General features: G+C 42.5%; 1 protein-coding gene and 1 pseudogene across 4 annotated transcripts in view; both read right to left on the bottom strand.

The window, feature by feature from the left end:
• Positions 1-827: 827 nt before the first annotated feature.
• On the bottom strand, positions 828-13,710 carry senp2 (SUMO specific peptidase 2). 3 transcript variants are annotated; one of them, XM_080836045.1, is made up of 17 exons: positions 13,439-13,710; positions 12,638-12,693; positions 12,313-12,425; positions 12,128-12,212; positions 11,919-12,006; positions 11,504-11,678; positions 10,998-11,104; positions 10,796-10,881; positions 10,136-10,193; positions 9,053-9,134; positions 7,088-7,246; positions 6,314-6,445; positions 5,313-5,525; positions 4,872-4,951; positions 4,472-4,556; positions 2,495-2,590; positions 828-2,219 (listed from the first exon to the last, which is right to left on the bottom strand). In XM_080836045.1, the coding sequence occupies exons 1-17, from the start codon at positions 13,603-13,605 to the stop codon at positions 2,157-2,159; spliced, it is 1,845 nt and encodes a 614-aa protein (XP_080692171.1). In that variant the 5' UTR covers positions 13,606-13,710; the 3' UTR covers positions 828-2,156. The 3 variants fall into 3 exon arrangements, with proteins under 3 accessions (XP_080692171.1, XP_080692172.1, XP_080692173.1); XM_080836046.1 differs by having other exon boundaries at positions 2,495-2,587; XM_080836047.1 differs by having other exon boundaries at positions 11,504-11,651.
• Positions 13,711-14,916: 1,206 nt separating this feature from the next.
• The window catches only part of LOC308362612, an 18,583-nt pseudogene continuing 7,619 nt past the window's right edge, over positions 14,917-25,880 (bottom strand). The window contains exon 3 of the transcript in view: positions 14,917-15,015. The product of the transcript in view is annotated as an uncharacterized misc_RNA (transcript). The remainder of the gene's footprint in view (positions 15,016-25,880) is intronic.

The following is a 25,880-nucleotide window of genomic DNA, read 5'->3' as shown; positions in this document are numbered from 1 at the left end:
ATAAAAAGGAGGATCAGGTGGTTCGGGGAAATGCCTCGCCAGCAACATGACTGGCAAACCCGGCTCTACTCTGTTAGCATGCAGTTGAAGAAGGCATGCTGTGGGTGCTGTTTGAACTCTGGAAACAGTTTGGAGAGACTTTTGTTTTGAGTGAACCAATAGGTAAGGTTGTCAAGGATCACAGGGACAATCTGAGATCCACCAGCTCACAGGCTTTAGATAGTTAATTTTAGAGTCTGCACCTTTTGGAGTGCAGTGTTTTCTTTTTCAAACAATGAAGCCTTTTGTCATTTCTGTCAAATGCAGCCTTAACCCATTGTGTGTTCAGTGGTAACCATCTCTCTCCAGATGTAAAACAATTGCTATCTAATTTCAAAAGTGGGTCAAACTAGTCCCATTACAGACATGGAGATGCGTGGAAGACACATAACATTTGTCATATCCTAAATCTACTGTTAAAACTATGCAGCACTAAGGCGGTACTATTCTTCGACCATTGATGTCAGTCATCCGAGTCATCAAACTCCTCATGAGTTCCTCACATATAGACCACATAAGTAGGATGCCAAGACGAATCACCGTTTCTCGAATGGTCCAATGATGCCCTCTGCTGATGCAAAATGGTCCGAGCACAAAGAATTTCCTGGATGCTAGATAAAATGACTCATACACTCAGTATTTTGAGTGAGTGAAATACTTCAAATGACCTTTGTGTTTTAGTGCTAAGTGCTATACCACACCACCTGCCTGGGCTGGCTTATATGAACCAATGGCAATGAATAAATAAATGAAGATTTCAGCTTGCTTCATCCCGTTCTTTATTACTTACAAAAATAATGAGCAACAATCTGTACAGGTCTACGCCGACACAAAAGATACATACTGTGCATTTTGCGCCATAAATACTTAAGATCAGCCTGTAGTGTGAAGACTCACTGGTTTGAATTCAGCTGCATTCAACATTCATTTTATCCTCTCATCTCTAAAACAAAAAAGCACACACACACACAACATAAGCTGATTATATTATTTACAAGCCAAACCAAAAGTAGAAATAAGGAACATAACAAAATAAATAACGCTTTTCGATCTTTAAATTAAGGGCATTTCTGGGGGATTGCATGGATGGGGGGGGGGGGGGGGGGTTACAATGACATGGGGAAGAATAATCAGGGTTTGACTTTCCTCCAGGACTGCATGCAATCCTCTCCTATCCAGTTCTGTCTGCTGCTATTTTATACAAGAGCCAAGACTTTTGTGATCAAACGAGAAGGCATGTAAACAACTTATATACTTCTCCACCCGACTTTAGTTTACTTAAAAGGTAATGCGTGTGAAATATATGACAGCCATGTCATACACAGTCAGAAGGACATGTATACACTATGCTGGGCAGAGCAGCAGAGAACGAACACACACTTAACACTAGATAAAATCCAGACAGTTCATAACCTCTGCAGACACAGCCACACCTATAACACGTGTGGTGGACAGAGACAAATTCATTTAAGGCACTTCAGTCACGCATTACAGGGCATTTAGCACATCCTGATTGACACCACACACAGGCCTTACTGGACATCACTGATACACACACACACACACACACACACACACACACACACACACACACACACACACACTTCAACATAAGAATTGGTCTCTCAGTCTAGATATCTGGCACTTTCTTTCACCATGAACAAAATCATTTGAGGTGGCCACTCCAATCAGGTCATCTCATTTCTGCATCGTAACACCTAGGATCTCTCCAATGTGGTACACAGTCCTGCACCTTAGTATCGGTACCTACTTCTTTGGAGCCAAGGGGTTTTCAGAAACAACACTGCTTGACTGCTCACTAAAAGACACTAACAGGACATAAGACCAGACAGCCATGTTGATTGTCCAGTTATCACAGATACAGTATCAGTGGAATAATGCTATGGCAAATGTTCTATAACAAATATCTACTTTGCATTAGAAATGCATGACTCAAGCTGTGCTTCTACCAATGTTCTATGGCATGGAGTGGGGGTCATGTGTCGTCATGTCTACCATGTTATGAACACAAGCTGAAGCTGAGGGGAAAGGGGGAGGTTTAGTTGGTCCTGTTTTGGTTGCGTGGAGATGCCAAATGATCCTCTTCAGTCTTTCTTTTATAACAAGCGCTGGTTGAGAATCTCCCAGATCATCAGCTTTCTGAAGAGTGGCATATGACACTAGGATAAAAGATGAAAAAAAAAAAAGTCATGTCGCTGATACAAAGAAGTTGGTAAGCCGTTATTTTCCACACAACAGAAATCTCTCATGTTTGTAAACGGTTTCATTTCACATGCGCAGTCAGTCGTATGGATTGGATCCAAGGCGTGGGTACTATGTGTGTATCAACAGCACAACAGAGCTCCCTGAACATGAAACATTCTTCAGGAGAATGAAACTAGAAGCGGGAGAATGCAGTCATTATCATTTTATGTGCATATGGCCGGTGGGTCACCTGTCTGAAGGTCAAAGGTCGTCCGCGGGAAATGTAGTCTGCGTATTTGCAGGCAAAGACTCCACAGTCGCTGCCATTCTTTTGCTGAGGGATCTCCTACACACAGATAAAATCAAACTATATGTAGATTCTCCGTCATAGCTGAGTCTCAGGAATATCACTACAAAAACCCTCAGAAGGGAGGCATTCTAGACAAAGACCTACAGATAGCGCTTCCAAAATGCTTCAACAAGGACCAATTTCAAAATGATTTGTGTTGGTTCCTAGTGGAACATCCTTTACACATCCTGAGATTCTTTTGAATTAAGAGTGCGTTACAAATAAAATGCATTATTATTATTATTACTACACCTTCACACATACAGTGCCCTCCGCAATTATTGGCACCCTTAGTGAATGGGACCAAAACAGGCTATGAAAAAATATATCTTTGCTGTTTATCTTTTTGGTCTATCCCTCAAAATATTCACAAAAATCTTACCTTTTCATTGACGTAAAATTCTTGAAAGAATTTTTTTTTTTGACATTACATAAAATATTTTTCTCCAAAACATGGGTGCCACAATTATTGGCACCCGTAGAAAATCCTATAATTCAAATCCAACTGAAGTATATAAGCAGTCAATTTTTACATTTTTGAGTTCACCTGTTTGATTAGGAACTCTTAAGTGGTCAAACATGGTTTCCTGCTCCCTGAGGTGTAAATATGAGGTGAAACAGGCCAAATACCCTAAGTCATTCATCAAGATGGGAAAGACAAAATAACTCGGTGTCAAAGTGCACCAAAAAGTTGTTGAGCTGCTGGAACCCGGATTTAGGGATATAAGAAAATATCTAAACAGTTGGAAATACCCACTTCCACAATCAGGGCCATAGCTAAGAAGTTAAAAGCGACAGGAGATGTAAGGAATCAGCCTGGAAGAGGACCTATCTGTAAATTGACCCCACGCACCGTGAGGAGGATGGTTCGACTGGCAAAAGAATCTCCAAGGATCACAGCTGGATAATTGCAGAGGTTAGTTAAGTCCTAGGGTCGGAAAGTCTCCAGAACTACCATCAGACTGCACCTACATCACCACAAGTTGTTTTTGAGGGTTGTCAGAAGGTTGTCATCAAAGGTGGGTTTGGCATAGACAGAAAGATAGCCATACAGAAGAGCACCCCATACCCACTTTGAAGTATGGTGGCGAATCTCTGATGTTGGGGGGCTGTTTTTCTTCCGAAGGCCCTCGACATCTTGTTAGGATACCTGGTATCATGGATTCCATCACATACCAGCAGATATTAAATGAAAACCTAACAGCCCCCCTCTAGGAAGCTTAAAATGGGCTGTGGTTGGACCTCCCGTCAGGACAATAATCAGAAGCACACCTCAAAATCAACACAAAAATGGTTCACTGACAGCAGAATAAAGGCTTTACCATGGCCATCACAGTCCCTAGACCTAAACCCCATAGAAAATCTGTGGAAAGAGCTGAAACCTATTGTACCAGCGTTGACCGTAGAATCTGAAGGATCTGGAGAGATACTGTATGTAGGAATGGTCTCATATCCGTGCCATGTGTTCACCAACCTCATCACGCATTATAGTAGAAGACTTGGAGCTGTTATCTTGGCAAAGGGAGGCTGCTCAAAACATTAAATTAAGGGGTGCCAATAATTGTGGCACACCTGTTTAGGAGAATAATATTTATTTAATGTAAAATTAAAATGTTTTCTTTCAATAATTTTATTTCAATGAAAAGGTAAGATTTTTGAGAATATTTTGAGTGAAAGACCAAGAGGATAAACAGCAGAGAAATATTTTTTCATAGCCTGTTTTGGTCATATTCACTAAGGGTGCCAATAATTGCGGAGGGCACTGTATGCTTACAATTCTATTCTTTAATCCTGTAGTGAGGTCAGGTAAACTATGTGCAATGTCAACTCTCCTTAGAAGGTATGCTAGAAAACATCAGTTTCTTTGTCCACACTTACCGAGGCCTTCAAGCTGCTGACACTCCACTTGGTGATATCCAGATCTTTCCCCTTCTTCACGTTCATCTCCTCCTTCAGGTACATCCTGGGATTAAACACACTCGTATTCAGTACATCTTCAGTACAGGGATTTCAGCAAGGTGAAGTCTCATACACAAAGGGCTTACTTTTACTTGGTACTTATTTTGGTACCATAGTTAAATTCCCCAGAGGGTCACATGTACTCATTCACTTATGCAGAGGGGAAACCCTAAAAGTGAGTGAGTGAGAGAGTGAAACAGACAGACAGAAAACGGAGCGAGAGAGACAGAAAAGAGAGATACACACACATACAGGGACAGAGAGAGAGAGAGAGAGCGAGAGAGAGAGAGAATAAAATAAAAATAACTTCTGAGCTCACAGTATCAGGTTGCAGATGTCATCATGCCTCTGGCCCATTGAGTCATAGGACTTCACACTCTTTGACTTGAAATCAACAACCTTCAGCAGACAGAACCAAAACAACTATTTAGTGCCTTATCAGCCACCATACAAACACAACTGCTGAATTCAGAACAGAGGGTTCTTTTAATAAACAACGGATGTCATGCCAAGCCTTCCATCTAAACACAACAAATTCTTAATAATAATCAGTCAACACAAAACTTCAAGACTGAGGTAATCATTTTAAACAACTGTGGATTTTTCTTACGTGAGTGAGAGTGAGAGAGTGTGAGAGAGTGTGAGTGAGTGTGAGTGAGTGTGAGTGAGTGAGCGTGAGTGAGTGTGAGTGAGTGAGTGAGTGAGTGTGAGTTAGTGTGAGTGAGAGATCCAGAGACTGGCTGGTGACTGATGGACTCACAGCGAGAGACCAGTGCACTCCCAGGTGGAGAGGAACCAGGATGACGTCATATGTGAAGAGGTCCACAGCCTTGGTCCAGCGCCTCACGGCCGCGTGGCCTCCGCCATGCACCTTGGGGAAGAAGAAGGTGCTGAAGGAGTAGACCCTCCGCCCACACGCCCCCTTCTGCTCATCAGTGCGACTCATCACCAGGTTCAGATAGAAGTTTATCACCTGAGGGAGGGGGATATAGATTTATATTTTACACACAGACACACACACACACAGAGAAAGTCTTTTGAGAGTGGCAACACTGTGTATGAGCACATACACACGTGCTACTTCAAAGCATCTTTAAAACGATTTACAAGGTGACTGTATTGGAAATTCATGTTTTATGTTCCCACAGACCCCAGTCTGCATATCACTCAAAGTTAGAGAGTGTGTTTCTCTGCTCTGAAACATTACACGGATGAGATATAAGGTGGCTAGAATTCGGTGCTCTCATCCTCAAACCCAAGGTGCTTTTTCTGTTATTGGAGTTGTATCCCACAGCCTTTGGGTTTCAGAAAAGCAAGCACTGAAGACATAGGCACTGTAACTTTCCACTGAAGGACAAAATAGTAACGCTCAATCCTAACAAAAACTATGAGCATGGGCTGTCCTGCATCTCACCCGCTTGGAAAAGAGCTGAGATCACAACTTGCAACCTGTAATAAAGATTGTTTAACTTTGCTGCCATCACAAACTGGTCGCATCTACTCAAAAGGAGTTATTGTGAATTTTCATACCAGTGACATTTTGATTGGCTGCAGGGTTGGATGTGTAGATAGATAGATAGATAGATAGATAGATAGATAGATAGATAGATAGATAGATAGATGGATACTTCATTAATCCCGGTGGAAATTTAGGTCATCCAGTAGCTTATACACTTATGCAACTTAGACATACATACATCACATACACATAGGGAGAACATGTTCACAGGGAGTGGGGTGTTTACAGATACAGATACGCACCTCGTCGTTGAGCCAGGAGCCTTCTTGCAGGGTGCCCAGGTCTCTCTGAGTGATGCGCAGCTTAAAGGCACTGCTGAGGACGAGGTTAGGGTCCCTATGAGCCAGAGCAGCACACACCTCCATCTGCATCTCCTGCCAATCACACACACACACACACACACACACACAGATGCAAAACAACAATAATACTTCAACAAACTACATCAATAGCGTACTTGAAGTGAAAAAGGTGATATCAAACAAAAATAGATGTTACTTTTAAAATGGTACAGATGAGCAAATCTGGTGCTCTGAATGCCACCTCTGTTTTTTCTCGAAGTTTCCCCTATGCGGTCCCCCGCAGTTTTCATCCATGCAGTGGAATACGTCATCAGTCTCTTCTGTGCTTCTCCTCCCATCATTTTACCCACGACCCCCCACTTTCCAAACGACCCCCCAGTGAATGCACATGCACAAGTCAGAACAATGCAACTTGTCATTCTGCGCTCCTGCGGCAGGCAGAATGCGGCTTTACCTTTGAGCAGTCTGTTCTTACATAATGTTGTGCCTATTTCGACAAAATTAAGCCTAACGGGTGCTGTTAGTGCATCTGCCTTGCAGTGAGCGCAAGGAAAACAGCATCTCCACCCAACACAGACCTATTAACAGTTACAGAATAATATATTTGTCCTGTGCCCAGCAAGTCCCTCTGGAAGTTCCACATTAGAGCATGTCCCCCAAAACAATTGCCTATACCTGAGCAGACAGATAGCATATCAAGAGAGCTCAGCTGACCTTGGTAAGGCGGGGGAGCTCCTCCTCAGCCTGCCTGAAGTCTGCTTGAGAGGCTGGCCGACTATAGAGTCCAGTGGGCACAGGCAGAGCCGGATCCTTGTCCTTCAGGTTGAGGCGAGCAGCCACCTCTGCAGACAGGTCCACATCCACTGTCTGGATCTACAAGAATAACACAGACCCCGGAATCATTTAATATCTCACACAGCCCCATTTATCCAATAGGGGTTCAGTCAAACGAAGTGCCAAAGCCATTACATTTGGCTTTTGATACCTCAGGACTGCAATGCAATGTCGCTGTTGAGGTAACACAACAGAACTCCACATAAGCTCTATTTAGGTTAGCATACAGATGGCTGCAACAATTTAACTACCTAAATCAATGTGCACAAATTGACTTACTGTCACTTTATTGTAATGAAAGAGCAAATGTGTTAGTTCAAGACAAAATGACTGGTATGTATGGCAAAATAAAAACAAACTAGAAAATATGTGTGACATGCTAACATTGGGCCTCATTCTTGATCATTTTCTGTAATTCTTCAGAAATGTTTCTTACACGACTTAGTAAAAACAACGTAAGGGAAACGCTTCCGCTGCATTCCTGCACGCTTGAAAATGCGTTCATAAGCAGCCGAAGTTCTCTCAGCTGTGTTCCCTCCGATTAGTTTCTTAAATTGATGTACGTTCTCGTGACATTGGATTTGCATACATACACGCCCCGCCAGCTCCTTACTAGGGCACCCAGCCATAGCCACGTGGCCTGTCGGAATCTCCCGAATCCACATGAAAGCAGCTCGTAACGAGTCATGTCTAAGCGGAAAGCGAGCAAAAAACGCAGATCTTTCTTAACCGGTGCAGACGTGGAGGTACTGCAGGATGTATATGTGTCCATTTTATTCCACTATGGCTATTTTAACGCGATTGGGTTTAGTGTTTATTTATTTACACTAAACCCAAACCCTAAATTCAACCGTTAACCCTTTTAACACGGACAGTTTTTTCGAATGTCATTCCTCAAATAACCACAAGATGGCCGACGGGACCATCTTGTGGTTATTTGAGGAATCGCATTTGGGAAGATTCCGGCAGAGTTACGACTGCTATTTCGCGTTCTGAAAGTCTTCTTAAGTTCAGAAGAAATCCCACATGAGAAAACTATGGAGAATGGCAAAGTTTTCCTAAATCCACCGAAGTTCAGAAAAAAAGTCCTTCTGAAAGTCTTCTCAACTGCTGTCGAGAATGAGGCCCATTGTATTTCGATTTTGTAGTCAAGGTTAATTTGACTAAATCATTTATTTTTTGTCTGACAAGGGGAGGGGTGGGGGGGTTGGGGAACAGAGGATAAAATAATTATATATAAATCATGCAAGAGATGAAATTGGAGTAGGGGCAGTTTCTTGTCTGGGAAGTCCCGCCCCTCTTCTTCCGGCCAATTTGATTTTGCCTTCAGAGCTGGTCTGACAGTGTATATACCAGGTTAGTTCGGAATTGTAAGAATCCTTGGAGCCAATCACAAACTGGCTATTGGCTACCTGGCGCGCCATTGGCGGATTTAAACTAACCACGACTACGTAACAAAAGCGACGGCAAAGAGAGTTTGAAAACATTGGACATGGGGGCCGCCGAAGCACAGCAAAACTTCGATACTGCTCTCGCGGCTGTCCTGGATGATTTCAAAGGCAAGTTTTCTTTGAAAACAGAACAGAAACTTTCCCTGGAACAATTCATACAGAAAAAAGATGTGTTTGCTTTATTACCTATCGTTGTATAGTATCGTTGGTCTGATTGGTTAAAGGAGTGTCCAATTACGTGACTGAAGTGGACCGCCATTGCGTAGTTCGCCAGACTAACTGAGCAAATAAAATGCAGTGAAGGGGGCGGGGAATTCCCAGACAAGGCAGTTTCCATACAAGATTCGCTTTGGGACTAGTTGAGACTGAAACTGAAGATTTGGGACTCTCTTACTGTTCCCTTCCTTGTGGACTGTTTATCCACTCCTGTGCTTCTGCATTCTTCAACAGGATTACTCAGACCCACATCCACGGTCCTGACAAAGAGGGCAAACAACAAATGTACACAAAAGCACATGTGCAGACATGTATATACACTGTGAAAGGGTCCAGACACATATCTGGGAGGGTTCAAATCATTGAAATAATTAGATAAGATATTTATGGCATGGTGCATTCCTCAACCACCCACTCAAACAAAAGCCATGCAAAAAGACCCATTGGGCACCTTTCATTCAAATGTGTCCACCATTTGCATAAGGCACTTAAAAGTAAATGGTTGCCATGATTAGGGTGAGCTGATGTTTCATGCATTGAAATCTGACATTTACCTTATCTTTTTTTTTATGAACTGCACACTTCTGTCCCATATTTGCAACAACTAGCGCACCCAACAGACATGGTTTGCACACACAAGCACACACACACAAGCACTCATACCACTGATTACAATTGGATCCTACCTCAGTGAAACTGCTTATTGCCCAGACTGGCAGGGGGGACACCAAAAATGATCTGGGCCAGACCTCTGGGATAAGGTGGTTTTTAACAAACCTTTGATACATAATTTATTTATGTCAGTTATTTCTTTGATTGATGATCGTGACAAAAAACTATGTTTGTCTCAGGGTCTGTTTTGTCATGTTGTATTGTTTGGTTTTTGTGTCTACCCCAGTGTGTGGAAATGGTGCTGGCCGCCAGGTATACATGTTCATTGTTCTGTCTAGTTCAGTTAGTCTAGTCTCGTCAGGTATGTGTTCCGCTGTATACTGTTTTACAGCTGATTGTTGTCCTCTGCTCTTCGCAGGTTCTTTTTATTGATTTTACTGCTGATTGTTGTCCTCTACAGATAGAGGCTTAGCAGGTGATATATTCTTATAATTAAGAGGCTTAGCAGTTCTTCAGGATGTTTAAAAGATATTTGAACCCTCACTCTGTCTCTGAGCTTTTTGGGCCAAACCCACATTTTTGACGGCAACCGAGGCTCGGCCCGTCACACTGAGACTTTGGAAGAAGCCAAGGTGGCGGAGTGAATTACCTGTCTTTAGTCTGTTTACTTGAAGACACATCCCTCCACACAGAGACGCTGGGGTTGGCTGAGGGGGTAGGAAAGAGGACCATTTAGCAGGCCTACAGAAGTTCAGGATGACAACTTTAAAAGTTATAACTTGGTGAATAAACTGGAGCAGGGTTGTGGAAAAGCATCATTAGCATTATTAGGCAACCACCCAGTAACTAATAGGTAGTATACACCATGATGAGGTGTCCCTATCACTTAACATTCAACAGTAGTTGCTCAATGACACTTTCAAGAAAGTAGGCCCTGAAACGCCAGGGGGGTATTCCAAGACTGTGGTTTAGTGACAAACCTGGCTAATTTCACTCAGAGCAGGTGGTAAACATCCTAACAGAACAGCCCTATGGCTTTGAGTTGCACATGCGCTATATAAATAAAATTGCCTTGCCTTTATTCTCCTAGCAAAGAAACGCCATATAGCTCTCCTATTAAGAGGTTTACTACTTACTCTGACTTCACTTAGCCAGGTTTGTCACTAAACCACCTCCTTGGAATACCCCTTTGATCGGGTTTCAGGCTAAACACAAATAGCTGTGGACTCAAAACAAGTTCTAGTTCTGGCCTGTATCCGGCACAAATCTCAATCTGAGTGTTCGATGAGGGCACACTCTCCTCTTGTACCTCTGAGGGAGCCAGGCTTTATGCTTCTCGGATCACAGGTCCTGCCAAAGACGGTTTGTTTGCATCCATCCAGAGGAAGAGACGTCCTTTAGAAAAAAAAGTTTCTCAAATTTTACAACACAGCTTCAAACCTGAGGCATGTGTGCAGCCGGGCTACGAGGCCTAATAGGTTTCAATTTGAAATGGGTAGTGAGGTGCTCACATCAGAGGTTTCATCTTGGCAAAGGGGAGAGGTCTGTTTTTGCTGTACTTCTCTGACACCATCTCCACCAGTCTCAAGTACTGCTCCCGGTCACTTTCTTTAAGGGCCTGAAGCACAAACAGTCAGTGAATGTCCCTGTATCTTCAAGAACAACAAGAACAAAGTAAAACATGCGAATACATTCTCTGGCACATTTATTCTCTACATTTCTCTCTTAAAAGTCTATTTGTTGATATGTTGCATGTTATCTGCAATAATCTCTGTATGCTATCTGCAGTAATCATGACAACTACACTAAGAATCAATTGATAGAAATACTTTTATGGATTATCAATTATTTACCTTACATCTAATTAAGATTATCTAGTATAAAATGACAAATATACTGTCAGATATTTACTTCAGATGTAAGATATGACTTATGACATTTATATGGAACCTGGTGCATGAAACTGACTCGTGCCAAACATGTTGCACCCCCCCCAACTCGGTGACTCCACACTCACCTCCTCCACGGCCAAGCAGGGCTTGTAGGGACGGCTGGCCAGGTCAGGGGACGCAGTGCTAACAGGCACAGCAGGACGGGCAGGGAGGAGCTGCAGTGATCTCCGCTGGGTCCTGTCCTGAGCTCCCCGAAACACCATTGCTCCACTGCTGCTTGGAAGACGTGAAGAAGCGGCACTTAGACGAATACAGAGTAAGGACACACACTGTATATACAATGATGTTGGCAGAGCGTCAAAAGAGTATTACATCCATGGGTACATTATAAAAACAGGTGATCCTTACAAAAGAGAGTGCATACACTTTGGAATTGTTAATTCAAACACAGGCACCTCCCAGGTTATCAGTTTTGTGGTTTTCAATATCAAAGAAAAGACAAATTAGTTGAGGAGAATAAGACACAAAGTCGCTACTTACTCTTGCTTCCTGTTCAGAGGCAAGGGGCTTTGGCCAAAGGCAGACACCGTCTTCTCTTGGCCAGTGTTCCCTCCCTCTCTCAGTTTGTCTGAGAACAACAAACAAGTCAGCATTTTACAAAATGGGCTGAATTTGAAGAAAAAAATCTGTCTATTCTATTTACCACTGATAAGGTCACAGCGAATGTTGATGCTCTTAGGTACACCTACCCATTTTCACATTCCCATTCGAAATCCACATGCTCATGTTACTGCTTGGAATTTCATCTATACCCACCAGGGCAACAGGCTGCAGCTGCAAAACAAGCAAACATGTCAATAGACAGGCCTAGTAACTAGGGATCTATTGATATTTCCAGCACTTCCAGTCTTTGAAATAGAGGGCTGAATCATACCGGGGCTCTCTTATAGGAGTGCTGGTCATGGTGAAGGCTGGGTTTCGGGTGCCGCAGACGGAGAAAGCCAGCAACTCCTGCCAGGGTTTTCTTAACAGTGTTTAAAATTGCATCTGGTCACAAAGAACGAAATAAGTTAGAAGAGTTGGGCAGATAGTTCAACAGCTAAAGCCATCATTTAAATAACAGTGTCAAAGCTCTGATACGAAATTACACTTAAAAAAAAGAACAGAAAGTGACTGTTAACCATACACCTCTGACTATGTATTCATCTACAAATTGCCACAGTTAGCCTAATAAGGAAGCAAGGCCCTGGTTAGTCTACCTCTCCTTGGTCTTTTGATTTCCACTGGTTCTGGCGTGCCCTCGGGAGAGTGGACACTGCAACAAGGAAACAAGCATTCGCAGACAACACTGAAGAAAGATACACAGTAGCCAACAGTTTCCTGACCTGGCTACTAAAAGGCGTCCTCTAACTATGCGATATTTCTTAATATGAACGTGTGAACTTAACGTGTCATGTTCTGCCAACTGAAGAGTCAGCTAAACATAGAAGTCCAGTGAGCTAGAGTTAGATTAACTGAGTTATTCTAAGTAACTAGCTCGTAAGTTTTCGTTACGTCCCATTCACAAATGGTTAACATGTTATGTATTGATAACGGTAGCTTTTAAAGCTAGGATCACGTTAACGTTTTTCCCTATGATCACTTTAGCTAGATGGCTAGCTAACGTTACATAGATCAAAACAAAGAAAGACTTTGTTGCAAAACCAACTATATTATGTTGTAGCTATGACTGCATTGAAAACAACTTGCTAGTGAGCTATAAACAGGCTTAAACACGTTTAAGTGGTATCACTTGGGTAGATACAGTTGATGTTATTGTAAGCATTAGCGAGTTAACCTACCTAGCTTCTCAACCACTGGACCAAGTTTATCGTTAGCAACTAATTGGCTCAATTAACTTACCTTGCTAGCTAGCTGGCTAACGTTACCGAAGCTAACGTTACAGAGTACTCTTCATATGAGCTAACTGGCACACAGTGCAGAACAGAGTAAAGAATGGTTATGGGTTAGAGTGTCCAATCTAACTAAACCGTCTATCAACCAAGTTCGCGGACACTGACCTCTGATAATTGCGTTTTGGTGGCCTGTTATTACAATTCTCCAGTATTTGCTGGTCAGGAGTCCGTGCCGTTTCTGATAAACCGCAGTTCTTAGGCCAACTCCTTGATTTCCCTCCAGAAAAAGGCACGAAGAGCGATGATATTCCGTCAACTATCCATTCATACATCCCAGACAGCCAGAGATAAATGAACACCCTTTCGTTTGTTAGTGCCAGGTCTATACGTGATGAAAAAGGCTGCTTAACCTAGCACAGAAAAATCAACTACGACACGCCAACATGAGCTCCAGTGTGCTACGATGTTACGTCACAGATTAGCTGATATGGGGAGCTCATGCTAGTTCCTCGTGTAGCATTCCCAGGCGGTTGCGGTACGCGCCCCCTCATTGGTTGGTGAGAACTTTCCCTCAGACGACCCCGAAAATGTGAACTGGTGGCCCAAGCACCAGTACAGACACTGCAAAAGGATGAGCTCTCTCTAATGGTGTCTGCTGTCCTCCCGTGGTCAGTCTGCGGTGGCTGTAAAAAGCAAGGCTAATCGGTTCTTTCACAATATGTCAGATCAGATGATTGCGAAATAGCCTACACGGCCACCCTGATACCATTTCTCCGCAACTTCCTGCTGCATCGCAGAAATTAAATGGACTGCTGTTCCTAATTATTCTCTATCGTCATTATTGATATTATTGAAAATGAATTAATGTTACGATAGCTTTATCGAGGGAAGTCATTATCGCGATTATTTTTATCGTTTTATCGCCCAGCCCTATGTGTGTCTGTGTGTGTGTGTGTGTGTGTGTGTGTGTGTGTGTGTGTGTGTGTGTGGACTGGACGTGCATGGATGTCAAATCATCGGTGGAGGTTTCTAGTCCAAGTAGACTGGCTCACAAAGCAGCGGTCACATTCCAGATGTTTGAAAATAAAAGAGGGACAGATTGAGGAAAATCACAGTGTGTGACTGTGTGTGTGTTTGTGGTTGTCTGTGTGTGTATGTCTTTGTTTCAGTGTGTGTTTTGTGCATGTGTGTGTGTATTTCAGTCTGCTTGTCTTCCTGTGTCTGTGAGCTACTGTGCATATGCTTTAGAAGAGACATGATGGAGACAAAACAGCCTGTGCCTGTGTGGTATTGGCTTTGGCTGACAACACACACACACTGTGTGAGTGTGAAGAAGAGGTGAGCACCTGGCGGCTGGTGGAGGATGTGCGTGTGTGAGTGTGTGCGTGCGTGTGTGTGTTCTTGCATGCGTGCGCTTGTGTGTGTTGGGCAGGGCCGTGCAGAGACCTTTGGAGGGGCAGGTGCTCAAAGTTAAAAAGGGGGCACATGTAGCACGGATTTGTAACACGATACAAAAGCATACCTTGAATTGTAGCAACCCATATTCATAAAGAATGTAGCAAGGAATCACAACATACCATATCGTTGTACATACTCCTTTATTTGTTAGAGGTCAGTGCAAAGCAAAATTAGTCTGTTTTACCTCATGGGTACATAGAACAGCTTCTGTTGAGGGGGTTGGTGAGGAGGCTGCTGCTGCTGATATTGCTGGAGGTGGCTGTACTGATGTGATAGTGTAGATACTAAAAAGAGCACAGGAGAGATAGTGGCAGATTAAACAAGTGTTATGTGATCATGACAAGATGCAAAGATAACTAACATTGAAAGTGGCTCACTGTGACTGACCCGCCATACTGCTGACAGTTTGGAGGAGACTACTTGCTGAGAGAGGCTGCAGCTTGAAAACAAGTTGCTCATTCAAAGCCATAATTCAAGCTGTGCATTAATTTAGGACATATGAAGATAATGTATTAGATAACATTTACATCACCATTAGACACTGGACTGTTTAACTCTGACTACTCTTACTGGAGTCCATGCTTTTCAGTTTTAATCAAATTAGAGGACAAAAATCTCTTTATTTTCATTTCACAGCTTTATTTTCGTTTTCTAATCTCAGTAAAACCAAATGCAACCAAGTGTTGTTCAACATTAATTGTTTCATCCTGTATATAACAGACATGTATTCGTACTGTATAACTGTAACTGAAAGGGGAACATTATTAATTAGCTTACTTTGACAATATGACAAACTAGTTAGTCAACAACTTTCCTAACACAGTCAAACATCAAGCAAGTGCAACATAAGACAAAGCAAGACGGCAAATAAGTTACTCGCTAGTCAGGCAGAGAGTAGTTACCCGGTGGCTCTCAGACCCCAGTAGCAACACGCTAATTTCCCACTGTATGTCAATAGCGGCACATTTTTAAAAAGCTGTTTTTCTAAGGTATAATCGCTAACCCTAACCCTATTCCTAAGGGCAAAGGAGTTACATAGTATTCAGTCATCTTGCAAGATACACCGTGCACAAACGAATACTGCTGCAGAACCTACTCACCGGCCCAGTTGATTAGTGGGTCTTCTTCGTTTTCACAGCCCTGTATCTATCTAGTGGCCTTCTGCAGCAGCTTAGCGACTAGCAGCAGGGCACGTCAGGGCAGAGTGAGGGCACGTTGTGGATCATGTGACCGACCAAGGTAGATCTAAATTATTATCATTTCGTTAAATGTATTATTATTTTGGGCCGCACAGACGGACTTTTCACACACAAATTAAAAAATTTCCTGAAGGAAATACCAGTGCATGAAATGCAAAAGTTAAGAAATGAAGAATAAAAGAGTGAAAGAAGAAAGGAAAGGAGAGTAAAAGAAGAAAGGAAGAGTGTAGAAAGGAAAGGAGAGTGGAAGAAGGAAAGAAGAAAAGAAGAGTGAAAGAAGGAAAGAAAAAAGGAAAGAAGAGTAAAAGTAGGAAAGAAGAGTAAAAGAAGAAAGAAGAGTGGAAGAAGAAAGGAAAGAAGAGTGGAAGAAGGAAAGAAGAGTGGAAGAAGAAACGAAAGAAGAGTGGAAGAAAGAAAGAAGAAAGGAAAGAAGAGTAAACAAAAGTGGCTTTGTATAAAGACAGTAAAGAGAGAGTAAAAAGGGAAAAAATTGAAAGACTGAGAGAAAATGGAGTAAAGCACAGAGATGGAGTGTGAGAGAAAGTAGAGTGAGAGGGATAGAGAGAAAGAAGAGTGGAAGAAAGAAAGATGAAAGGAAAGAAGAGTAAACAAAAGTGGCTTTGTATAAAGACAGTAAAGAGAGAGTAAAAAGGGAAAAAATTAAAGACTGAGAGAAAATGGAGTAAAGCACAGAGATGGAGTGTGAGAGAAAGTAGAGTGAGAGGGATAGAGAGAAAGTAGAGAATGGAAGGTGTCTCTTAATATTCCTAGTTATACAGTTGAATGGAGAGGGACAGAGAGAAGAGGAGCCTTGGAACCTTGGCGCAGGTGTCAGTGAAGCACAGGTGCAAGCCAGTATAATGACCCTATTATGATGTCATAATGGCCCATTGTAAGTCAATGGGAAAATTTGTATTGGTTTTTATTTAATATCTTAAAAAGTATAAAGTTTAGAAAAGTGAAATACATAGCATAAGTGTCCTTTACAAGGCCTACATGCCAACGTTTGAATTAAGTTTCTAAGTTAAGAACGGTATTTAAGGGGGCGCATTTGAATAGAGTCGCATATAACGCTTTGAGGGTGTGTACCTGCCAACAGGTGGGATGGCAAGGAGACGTGGGTGGTAATGTAGGCGTGAAGCGCACTTTAATGGGAGGAGTGCGCCTAATGATGTATTGCGTGGTATTTACTAAACTGCCAGCGCACGTCTCTGGCCAACGCACGTCTCTGATTTTCGCGCTAATTCTCCGCCTCATAAAAGCACGTCTTAACCAGGAAGCGCATTTCCATTGAGTCTGAAAACGTTGATATGGCAGCAGTGATAAGAGCAAGGCGAAGAAAGAAGACAGCGCACAGAAATACTTTTTTCAACTCGTCTAACACATTTTCAGTTTTAAAGCGAACCACAAATCATTAGACGGTACAGGTTAACCAGCCACACAACACTTCAATTAGCCTACTGAACCAGATCGGAGACCACATCGAATCCTCCAACCGGAGATCACATTCCATTCAATCAGTTGGTAAACTCTGGACAACATTGCAAATATTGGCATCGGATCATTTCAAACAGTTATAGCATCAGCAGTTGGTATATCTCAGCCTTGTCAAGTCCCGTCATGTGAGATAGTTTATGTTCCCCTGTATTGTCATTATCTATGTTCTGTGTTGTGTTTGTTTACTCATCTCTCCTCTCGTTTCAGACACGTCACGCCCTACCCTTGTGTGGGCTCCGCCTCGTTGATTGTTTGTCCCGTCATGATTGTCGTCACCTGTCCCTCATCACCTTGTGTGTATATAGTCTGTGTGTCCCTGTCCCTCGTTGCCAGTTCGTCATAGTTTCTTTATGTCTCTAGAGTTCCAGCGGTTTCCCATGTTTATTGATCTCCTGTTGCCGACCCTTGCCTGTCTTACGGATTACGTCTTTGCCTCTTCCCCTTTTGGATAGGCTACTCTGCCCGTCTTGGACTGCCTGCGTGTGTACCGACTACTCTGCCTGCTAAACGGATTACGACTCTGCCTTTCCCTTCCTGGATACCCTGCACCACCATCGACTGCCTGCCTGTGTACCGAACCTTGACCGAACTGACAACGAACTCTGCCGCTGTTGTTGTTATTTGGAATATAACGTGTTTATGGACTGCCTATGAACAATACAGTAAAGAATTGAATTGCACTTACCCCTGTCTCTGTGTCGTGCGTTTGGCTCCACAAGTTCAACTGAAACCCTTACAAGCCTTCACTCAGCCAAATATTCACCCAGGTACTCGACGGCGCTACGGCGCACTGGTCAATATACATTTCCCCACTACGATAGCTGAAATTAAACTTTCCAAACGTAATTCAATTTTTTCAATTCAATTCAATTTTATTTGTATAGCGCCATAACAATACAATTGCCTCTAGGCGCTTAACAGAGCCCAGAGCCTGAACCCCCTTAGTGCATGCACAACGGCAACAGGGGCAAGGAAAAACTCCCTGTTGGGCAGGAAGAAACCTTAAGCAGGACCACGGCACATAAGGGGGGACCCATCTGCTTGAGGTCGGCCGGGTGGAGACAGGAAGGTAGGACGGGGGGAAGGGGAAAGGTTGTCTGGCAGAAGGGGAAAGGAAGCAACAGGGGTTAAATAGGCCTACATGATACAGGCAAGACCAGATTACTGTGCCAATAGGGTTACTGTTACAGGGGTAAGGGATGTAGGGACAGAGAAACATTTCGGTGGAGGCAATAATGTATATTGTATATAAATGCTAGCCTAGGGTATTGGGTAGAGTGGGTGTACGGCAATGCAGTGGCGGTGGGTGCGATTGGCCGAGGGTTTCTCCAGGTAGACCAGGTAGAGAGACTACGTGCAGAGTGGTGGGGGTGAGGAGCGATAGTTCCACTTCCATCAGCGATTGGAACATGCTATAGGGGAGAGAGAACATTTATGTTAGTAGACAAAAATTTAAGAGACCGATAGGGAGATGCATTTGGGTAGTAGATTTAACAGTAGGCAATATGGCTATTTTATCAGTGTTATTATAGGCAAAAGCAATATGATATGGAAGGAGAGAGAGAGAGAAAGGGAGAAGATATACAGTATGTAGTAGTGCTGGCATATATTGTTAGTGTGCTTGCAAACACACTATTGTTCTTCTTAAGTTTTATTTATTTATGCCGGGGCCGTACATGCATCCACTCGGCAATGTTTGAGACGGTGAGATGATGGTGTGGACAAACCGAGAGGCAGTATTGTTCGTTACATTGAAGTATAAGCTGTTATGCCGGGGCCGTACATGCATCCACTCAGCAAACAGGATACACTTTTGGCTAGCGGAGCAGGTGATGGGTTTGTTGACGCAATTACTTTTGGCTATAGCATGCACTAAAGAGGAATGTCTTGGCTGTATTGTGCGTTACATTGAAGTATAAGCTGTTATGCCGGGGCCGTTCATGCATCCACTCAGCAAACAGGATACACTTTTGGCTAGCGCAGCAGGTGATGGGTTTGTTGACGCAATTACTATTGGCTGTATAATTCGTTACATTGAATTGGAGCCATTCATCGCACCCACATGCAAACAGTCCCATCTTCAATCCACGAACACGTTTAACGAAACAGAAAGCACACATATTCATCCACTCGGCAATGTTTGAGACGGTGAGATGATGGTGTGGACAAACCGAGAGGCAGTATTGTTCGTTACATTGAAGTATAAGCTGTTATGCCGGGGCCGTACATGCATCCACTCAGCAAACAGGATACACTTTTGGCTAGCGGAGCAGGTGATGGGTTTGTTGACGCAATTACTTTTGGCTATAGCATGCACTAAAGAGGAATGTCTTGGCTGTATTGTGCGTTACATTGAAGTATAAGCTGTTATGCCGGGGCCGTTCATGCATCCACTCAGCAAACAGGATACACTTTTGGCTAGCGCAGCAGGTGATGGGTTTGTTGACGCAATTACTATTGGCTGTATAATTCGTTACATTGAATTGGAGCCATTCATCGCACCCACATGCAAACAGTCCCATCTTCAATCCACGAACACGTTTAACGAAACAGAAAGCACACATATTCAATGAATGTCCAGGTCATATGTGATGCCAACATGACCATTACGTACGTGGTAGTGGTCTGTCCATGACAGTTTTATCTTCCGGAATAGTGCCATCTACGTGAACCAATATATCTATATCCTCTTCGCTGAACCTTAGTTTTTTCTTCCTCGAATCTCCATTGTGGCGGTAACTTGCAGGCAATTTCTCCAGTCTTTTAACGGTGCGCTAAATAATGATTGCCCAGCGCTGATCTGGCTTGATAAATATCACGGGAAATGCGCCGTGCGTTAATGTACGCCTGGCAAAGGCGCAGAATAAGCTGCGTTCGCAAATCAATGTTAGTAAATCAGGCCCTTTAAAGGGCGGAGTAAGCACACAGTGCCCAGCGCAGACGTGGTTTGATAAATACCACGGAAAATGCGCGAAAACACCGTGCATTAATGTGCGATCGCAGATTAAGCAGCGGTCACATGTTAGTAAATCAGGCCCTCAATGTCAAAAAGGACAGCCACTAGAACCTCTTTCATTGCTAAGGCTTTCCTAATGTCTGTCTCGAGCCTAATCATGGCATCCAGTGTAGACCTCCCCTTCCTAAACCCACTTTGGTATCCTGCAAACAGACCTTTGCTTTCCATAAAGTATGTTAATCTATTAACAAGTATTCTCTCCATCAGTTTACACATATTCGTGGTGAGAGCAATAGGCCTGTAGCTAGTTGCCTTTGAAGGGTCTTTCCCTGGCTTGGCTATTGGGATGACAAGTGAATGCTTCCACACATCTGGCACCTTTCCTTCTGACCATATTCTATTAAAAACTTCCACCACCTTTTCAAGCACTTTATCAGATACATGCTTCATCATTATGTAGCACACTTCATCTTGACCTGGTGCAGTATTGGAGGTATTGATGAGGGCACATTTAAGCTCGAATAATATGATATCCCTATCCATAACACTGTTGCATTCTCTTTGCCTTTCACATACATTTCCCCACTCTATCAGGGTTGTTTGTCTGCGCTCCACCGACTGTTCTTCCAGGTTGCCTGTACTATGCGCTTTGGCAAATACATTCTTCAATAGCTCCGCCTTATCCTTTGCTGAGTTTGCCACATTATTTCCCTCAACCAAAACAGGGATAGATCTCCCTCTAAATATATGGAATCAGATCAATGCCATAAATATTTTGTAATCTGTAATATAGATTTTGTATCTGTAACATAGATTTAGTATCTGTGAAACCATCTACACTTTCAAAACCTATCTACAGATGCGGATTTCAAATACGAAATGTATCTACACTTTCAAAAACTATCTTCACTTACAAAATGTATTTGCAGATACAGATTTAAAATACGAAATGTATCTTCACTTTCAAAAATCTATCTGCAGATACGGATTTCAGTTACGCATTACGGATAGGGATACGGATTTCTGTTACGAATTACAAAATCTTTTTGGCACTGTTTTTACAGCCTTTCTAAAGAGCCAATCAGCGCTTTTGGCAGATTTTCTAAAGCGCCAATCAACACATTGTATCCTGTACTGACTAGCCAATCACGCTAGCTTGCTGGCAACTGCTGGCCCGCTCATTATTCAATAGTTATAACCTAAATCTGCCACCGCTCTGCCTAGGGAGAGATCTGGGGTCACCCCCAGTGTACGAACGCCGTGCGGGAAGTTAAACAAGCATGCCTTATGTCTGGCCCAAAGGGCTGATGAACACCTGTACTATTTAGTTAATCTTAGGCTCTGGCGATTCAGAGATCGCTTGGCTGCAGAACGCATTGTAACTAAGAAATTGGTCTCATATATCTCTTCCACTGAGACGCTAGAAAACTCGCTTCCACAAAAAATAAATAAAACGTTTACCCCCACCATCACTTTGCATGTGTCTGGAGAACAAGACAATAGCAGTCTGTCTGCTAAATGTTCTCATCTTGATAATGGGTCATATGAATACTGTTCATGGTTTACTTAATTAAATGTGAATAGGAGATCGGTCACGAAAATGCTAACGTTAGCTTTCGTTAGCTACCAAAGAAGATCCTAATATCTTCCATACAACGACAAGGATCTTTGAAACAGGTGGAACAACGTGTGGAGTGAAAACCACTGACTATGATTGTGCGTTTTACAATGACTTTATTAACAACTCCAAATATAGAACTTCTTACTTGTGCCATTTCTCTGTCTCTGATCCATGACTGCTGCAGGGCATACACCGTTTCACTCAACTTTCCCAGTTACCAGCAAATAGCGCCGCTGATTGGCTAGTCAGTACAGGATACAATGTGTTGATTGGCGCTTTAGAAAAGCTGCCAAAAGTGCTGATTGGCTCTTTAGAAAGGAAGTAAAGACAGTGCCAAAAAGATTTTGTAATTTGTAACAGAAATCCGTATCCCTATCCGTAATGCGTAACTGAAATCCGTATCTGCAGATAGATTTTGAAAGTGAAGATAGTTTTTGAAAGTGTAGATAGTTTTTGAAAGTGTAGATACATTTCGTATTTGAAATCCATATCTGCAGATAGATTTTGAAAGTGAAGATAGTTTTTGAAAGTGTAGATAGGTTTTGAAAGTGTAGATGGTTTCACAGATACAAAATCTATATTACAGATACAAAATCTATATTACAGATTACAAAATATTTATGGCATTGATCTGATTCCATATAACGGTGGCTAAGGTGGCAGAGGCTGTAGATAACCAGGCTACAGACCGTAAATGTAGTTATTAAACAACTGTACTGATATTAAATGTACTACTAACATGCCATTATCAAATTAAAGCCAGTGACATCAGTATTTTGGTTGATTTCACGATGTATAGGCTACCGACAGTTAGCATACCAAGCTAGGTAGCATTACCATTAGAATTGCATGGCAGATATGCTAAGCTATCGGGCTATTCCCCCACCCAGTGCCTGTGGCTAGTCCGAAAAAAGGTGCATCTAAATAAACGACAGATGGCTATGTCAGTCATTGGACAGTGTTAAACAACTGTACTGATATTAAATGTACTACTAACATTAAAGCCAGTGACATCAGTGTTTTGGTTGATTTCACGATGTATAGGCTACCGACAGTTAGCATACCAAGTTAGGTAGCATTACCATTAGAATTGCATGGCAGTTATGCAAGATAGCTGGCTATTTAGTTTCCCCGGGAATCGCGAGCAGATTTGCGTCCGTCACTTCCACCAGGTGCTTCTATTTGATAAAGCACCCCCTGAGCGATGAGGAGTGCACTGTAGATGTCAGGGCCCTGTACTACAGGTCCCTGTATTACAGGGGTTAGTGCAAAGGGGTCGACACGGAACAGACTCACAGACATCATATAGGACATGTATGGTGCAACGACGGACTCGTGAATGTCCGCACAGGAGGCCATTTTAAGGACGGAATAGGCTGGGTGCACGAAAATGCTCAGTGTGGGCTGTTTGTTTCCTGTTTAGCCAGGTGTATTTGAACCTGCCGCTATTCTGAATGTAATTAGCGTCTAACATGCCACTATTCTGAATGTAATTAGTGTCTACACGTCCTTCTTTATCGTATCGCTGATTCACTAGGTGCAACACCCAACCAGGTCCGTGTAGACGCTAATTACATTCAGAATAGCGGCAGGTTCAAATACACCTGGCTAAACAGGAAACAAACAGCCCACACTGAGCATTTTCGTGCACCTAGCCTATAGTTCCGGGAGGGATCAGTGGTACGTTAGGTATCGTCAGTGATCTTCACAATCGTTTACACTCATACCTCGCGGAAATCTTGACGGATTTACAAATTACTTGATTTACAAACGTCATTACCTTGGTAATAATTCTCGATGCTTGAACATGTTGAAATGTGCAGCTTTATTGTGTATCACGGCTATTGTGTTTCAATCATTTTACATCAATTGGCGAGGCATAATTGTTCTTTCTTTTCAATACAACTTAAGTTGCACATAATAAAACTGAAGTTGCACATGATTTCCAATCGGGTTGGTTTGTTAAACATCTACATTATGATTTCCACAGGAAATTGCTGACTTTATTGCCAATGAAGATGCCAGAATGTTGTGCAGTCTGTTCTATTGAACGTTCCCTTGAAACGAGATCCCGTGGGATCACCTGTATTTTATTATATCTGTAATATTGCTTTTAAAAAGTTGATAATAAAAGTATACATTTATCTCCTGTTGCCATTCTGTATGCTGAGTTTTAGTAGCCTATTGATTTTACATAAATAGCTTGTGCATGTGTATTCATGGCACCTATCTAAGCGAGCTATTCCGTCTCAAAATGGCCGAATTGTGCGGACATTTGACTCCGTCGGCCAGCAACGCGGGCAACTTATCTAGCCTTTATTATAGATATCTATGCTCTTGGATGGCCTGCAGCACCGGTTCTTTAGTCCTCTCTTTTGTTCCATTTAACCCCTACACATACACTATGCTGATCTGCACGACATTGAACTTAACTTTCTCTTGCCTCTCATTTACTGACCTTTTGTAAGTATTTTCATTTAATCAGTTAATAAATTATCTTTTGCTTTAAAACTTAACTCTGTGTGGTCTCCCCATTTATGTTACCTCCACATCGAGCCATGTGGTCTTAACAATATAAACATTCAAATATATATATATAGAATAGAATAGAATAGAAAAGCCTTTATTGTCATTGTATTTACATACAACGAAATTTGGAGTGCTTCTCCTGTTGGTGGGACGAGGGACAACATATAACACAACAACAACATATAACACAACAATATTGCATTTCTTAAAAACGGTAGGAATAGCATAAAATATATATAAATATTAAGTGTGCAACAAAGCGCCGTGGAATATATTAAAGTACCTATGTATATATTATCATACAATATATACAGCAACAGCACACAGCATAACAGAATATATATACTTATATACAATATATACAACACCAGTACACAGAATAAGAAATACAGAAATACAGAGATGGTATGTGTGACTTGCAATCAATAAAGTGAAGTTTAGTGCATGACTGTATTTAGTGTTCTGATGGCCGTAGGAGAAAAAAACTGTTTCTAAGATGTGTGGTCCTTGCTCTAAAGGATCTGTACCGTCTGCCTGAAGGTAGGAGAGTAAACAGGTGGTGGCCTGGGTGAGACTTTGCACTTTGCCTTCTATAGTCCAGAATTAATTCTTTAGTTTTTGTGGTGTTCAGTGAAAGATTGTTGTCTGAGCACCAAACTGACCGTTTCTGAACCTCATCTCTGTACGCTGATTCGTCGTCTTCTGTTATGAGCCCGATCACGGTGGTGTCTTAATTTAATTTAATGATGGGGTTGGTGGGATGGGTTGGAGTACAGTCATGAGTGTACAAGGATTACAGTAGTGGGCTCAGTACACAGCCTTGTGGAGAGCCAGTGCTAAGCATGATGGTGGAGGAGAGGTGGGTGGGGAGTTTTACAGTTTGTGGGTGGTTTGTGAGGAAGTCCTTTATCCAGGTGCAGATGGAGGGGGAGAGGCCTAGTGCAGTTAATTTGCTTACTAGTATGTCAGGGATAATAGTAGAAATGTTAATTTGTTGATGGTAGAATTGTTTTATAAAAGCAATATAGCACTCGTGGGAGTGGGGTAGGTAAGGGATAATCCCATGGGTGTTGTTGCCTACGCCACTCAGCCTGTGGCCTCGGTGGCTACGGCCGAACACCACCCGTGGGAATATCTAGCTTGCTTTGGCCCACACATGCATTGCGAGATCATGCGCTATCTAGCGGGGAAATGGGGGCACTACAAGGAAAAGGTAAATTGAATTTAATACTACTAATATTTGGAAAAGTTTGGTGGGCCAGATTAAAAAGCCCAAAGGGCTGTACTTTGCCCATGTCTGCCCTAAATGATTTGTTGCGTGTTTTGATTGCCTCAGTACACTCCTTG

The sequence above is a fragment of the Sprattus sprattus genome (genome assembly GCF_963457725.1).
Source record: "Sprattus sprattus genome assembly, chromosome: 3".
Lineage (NCBI taxonomy): Eukaryota > Metazoa > Chordata > Actinopteri > Clupeiformes > Clupeidae > Sprattus > Sprattus sprattus.
Note: the sequence above shows the minus strand (reverse complement) of the source record. Positions and strands in the feature narration are given on the sequence as shown.

Coding starts and splice junctions, on each gene's coding strand:
- senp2 (XM_080836045.1), bottom strand. CDS start 13,605: ATGTATGAATGGATAGTTGACGGAATATCATCGCTCTTCGTGCCTTTT. Junction 6,446..7,087: donor AGCTCCCCCGCCTTACCAAG/GTCAGCTGAGCT, acceptor TGTGATTGGCAG/GAGATGCAGATGGAGGTGTG. Junction 4,952..5,312: donor GAGTGCACTGGTCTCTCGCT/GTGAGTCCATCA, acceptor TGTCTGCTGAAG/GTTGTTGATTTCAAGTCAAA.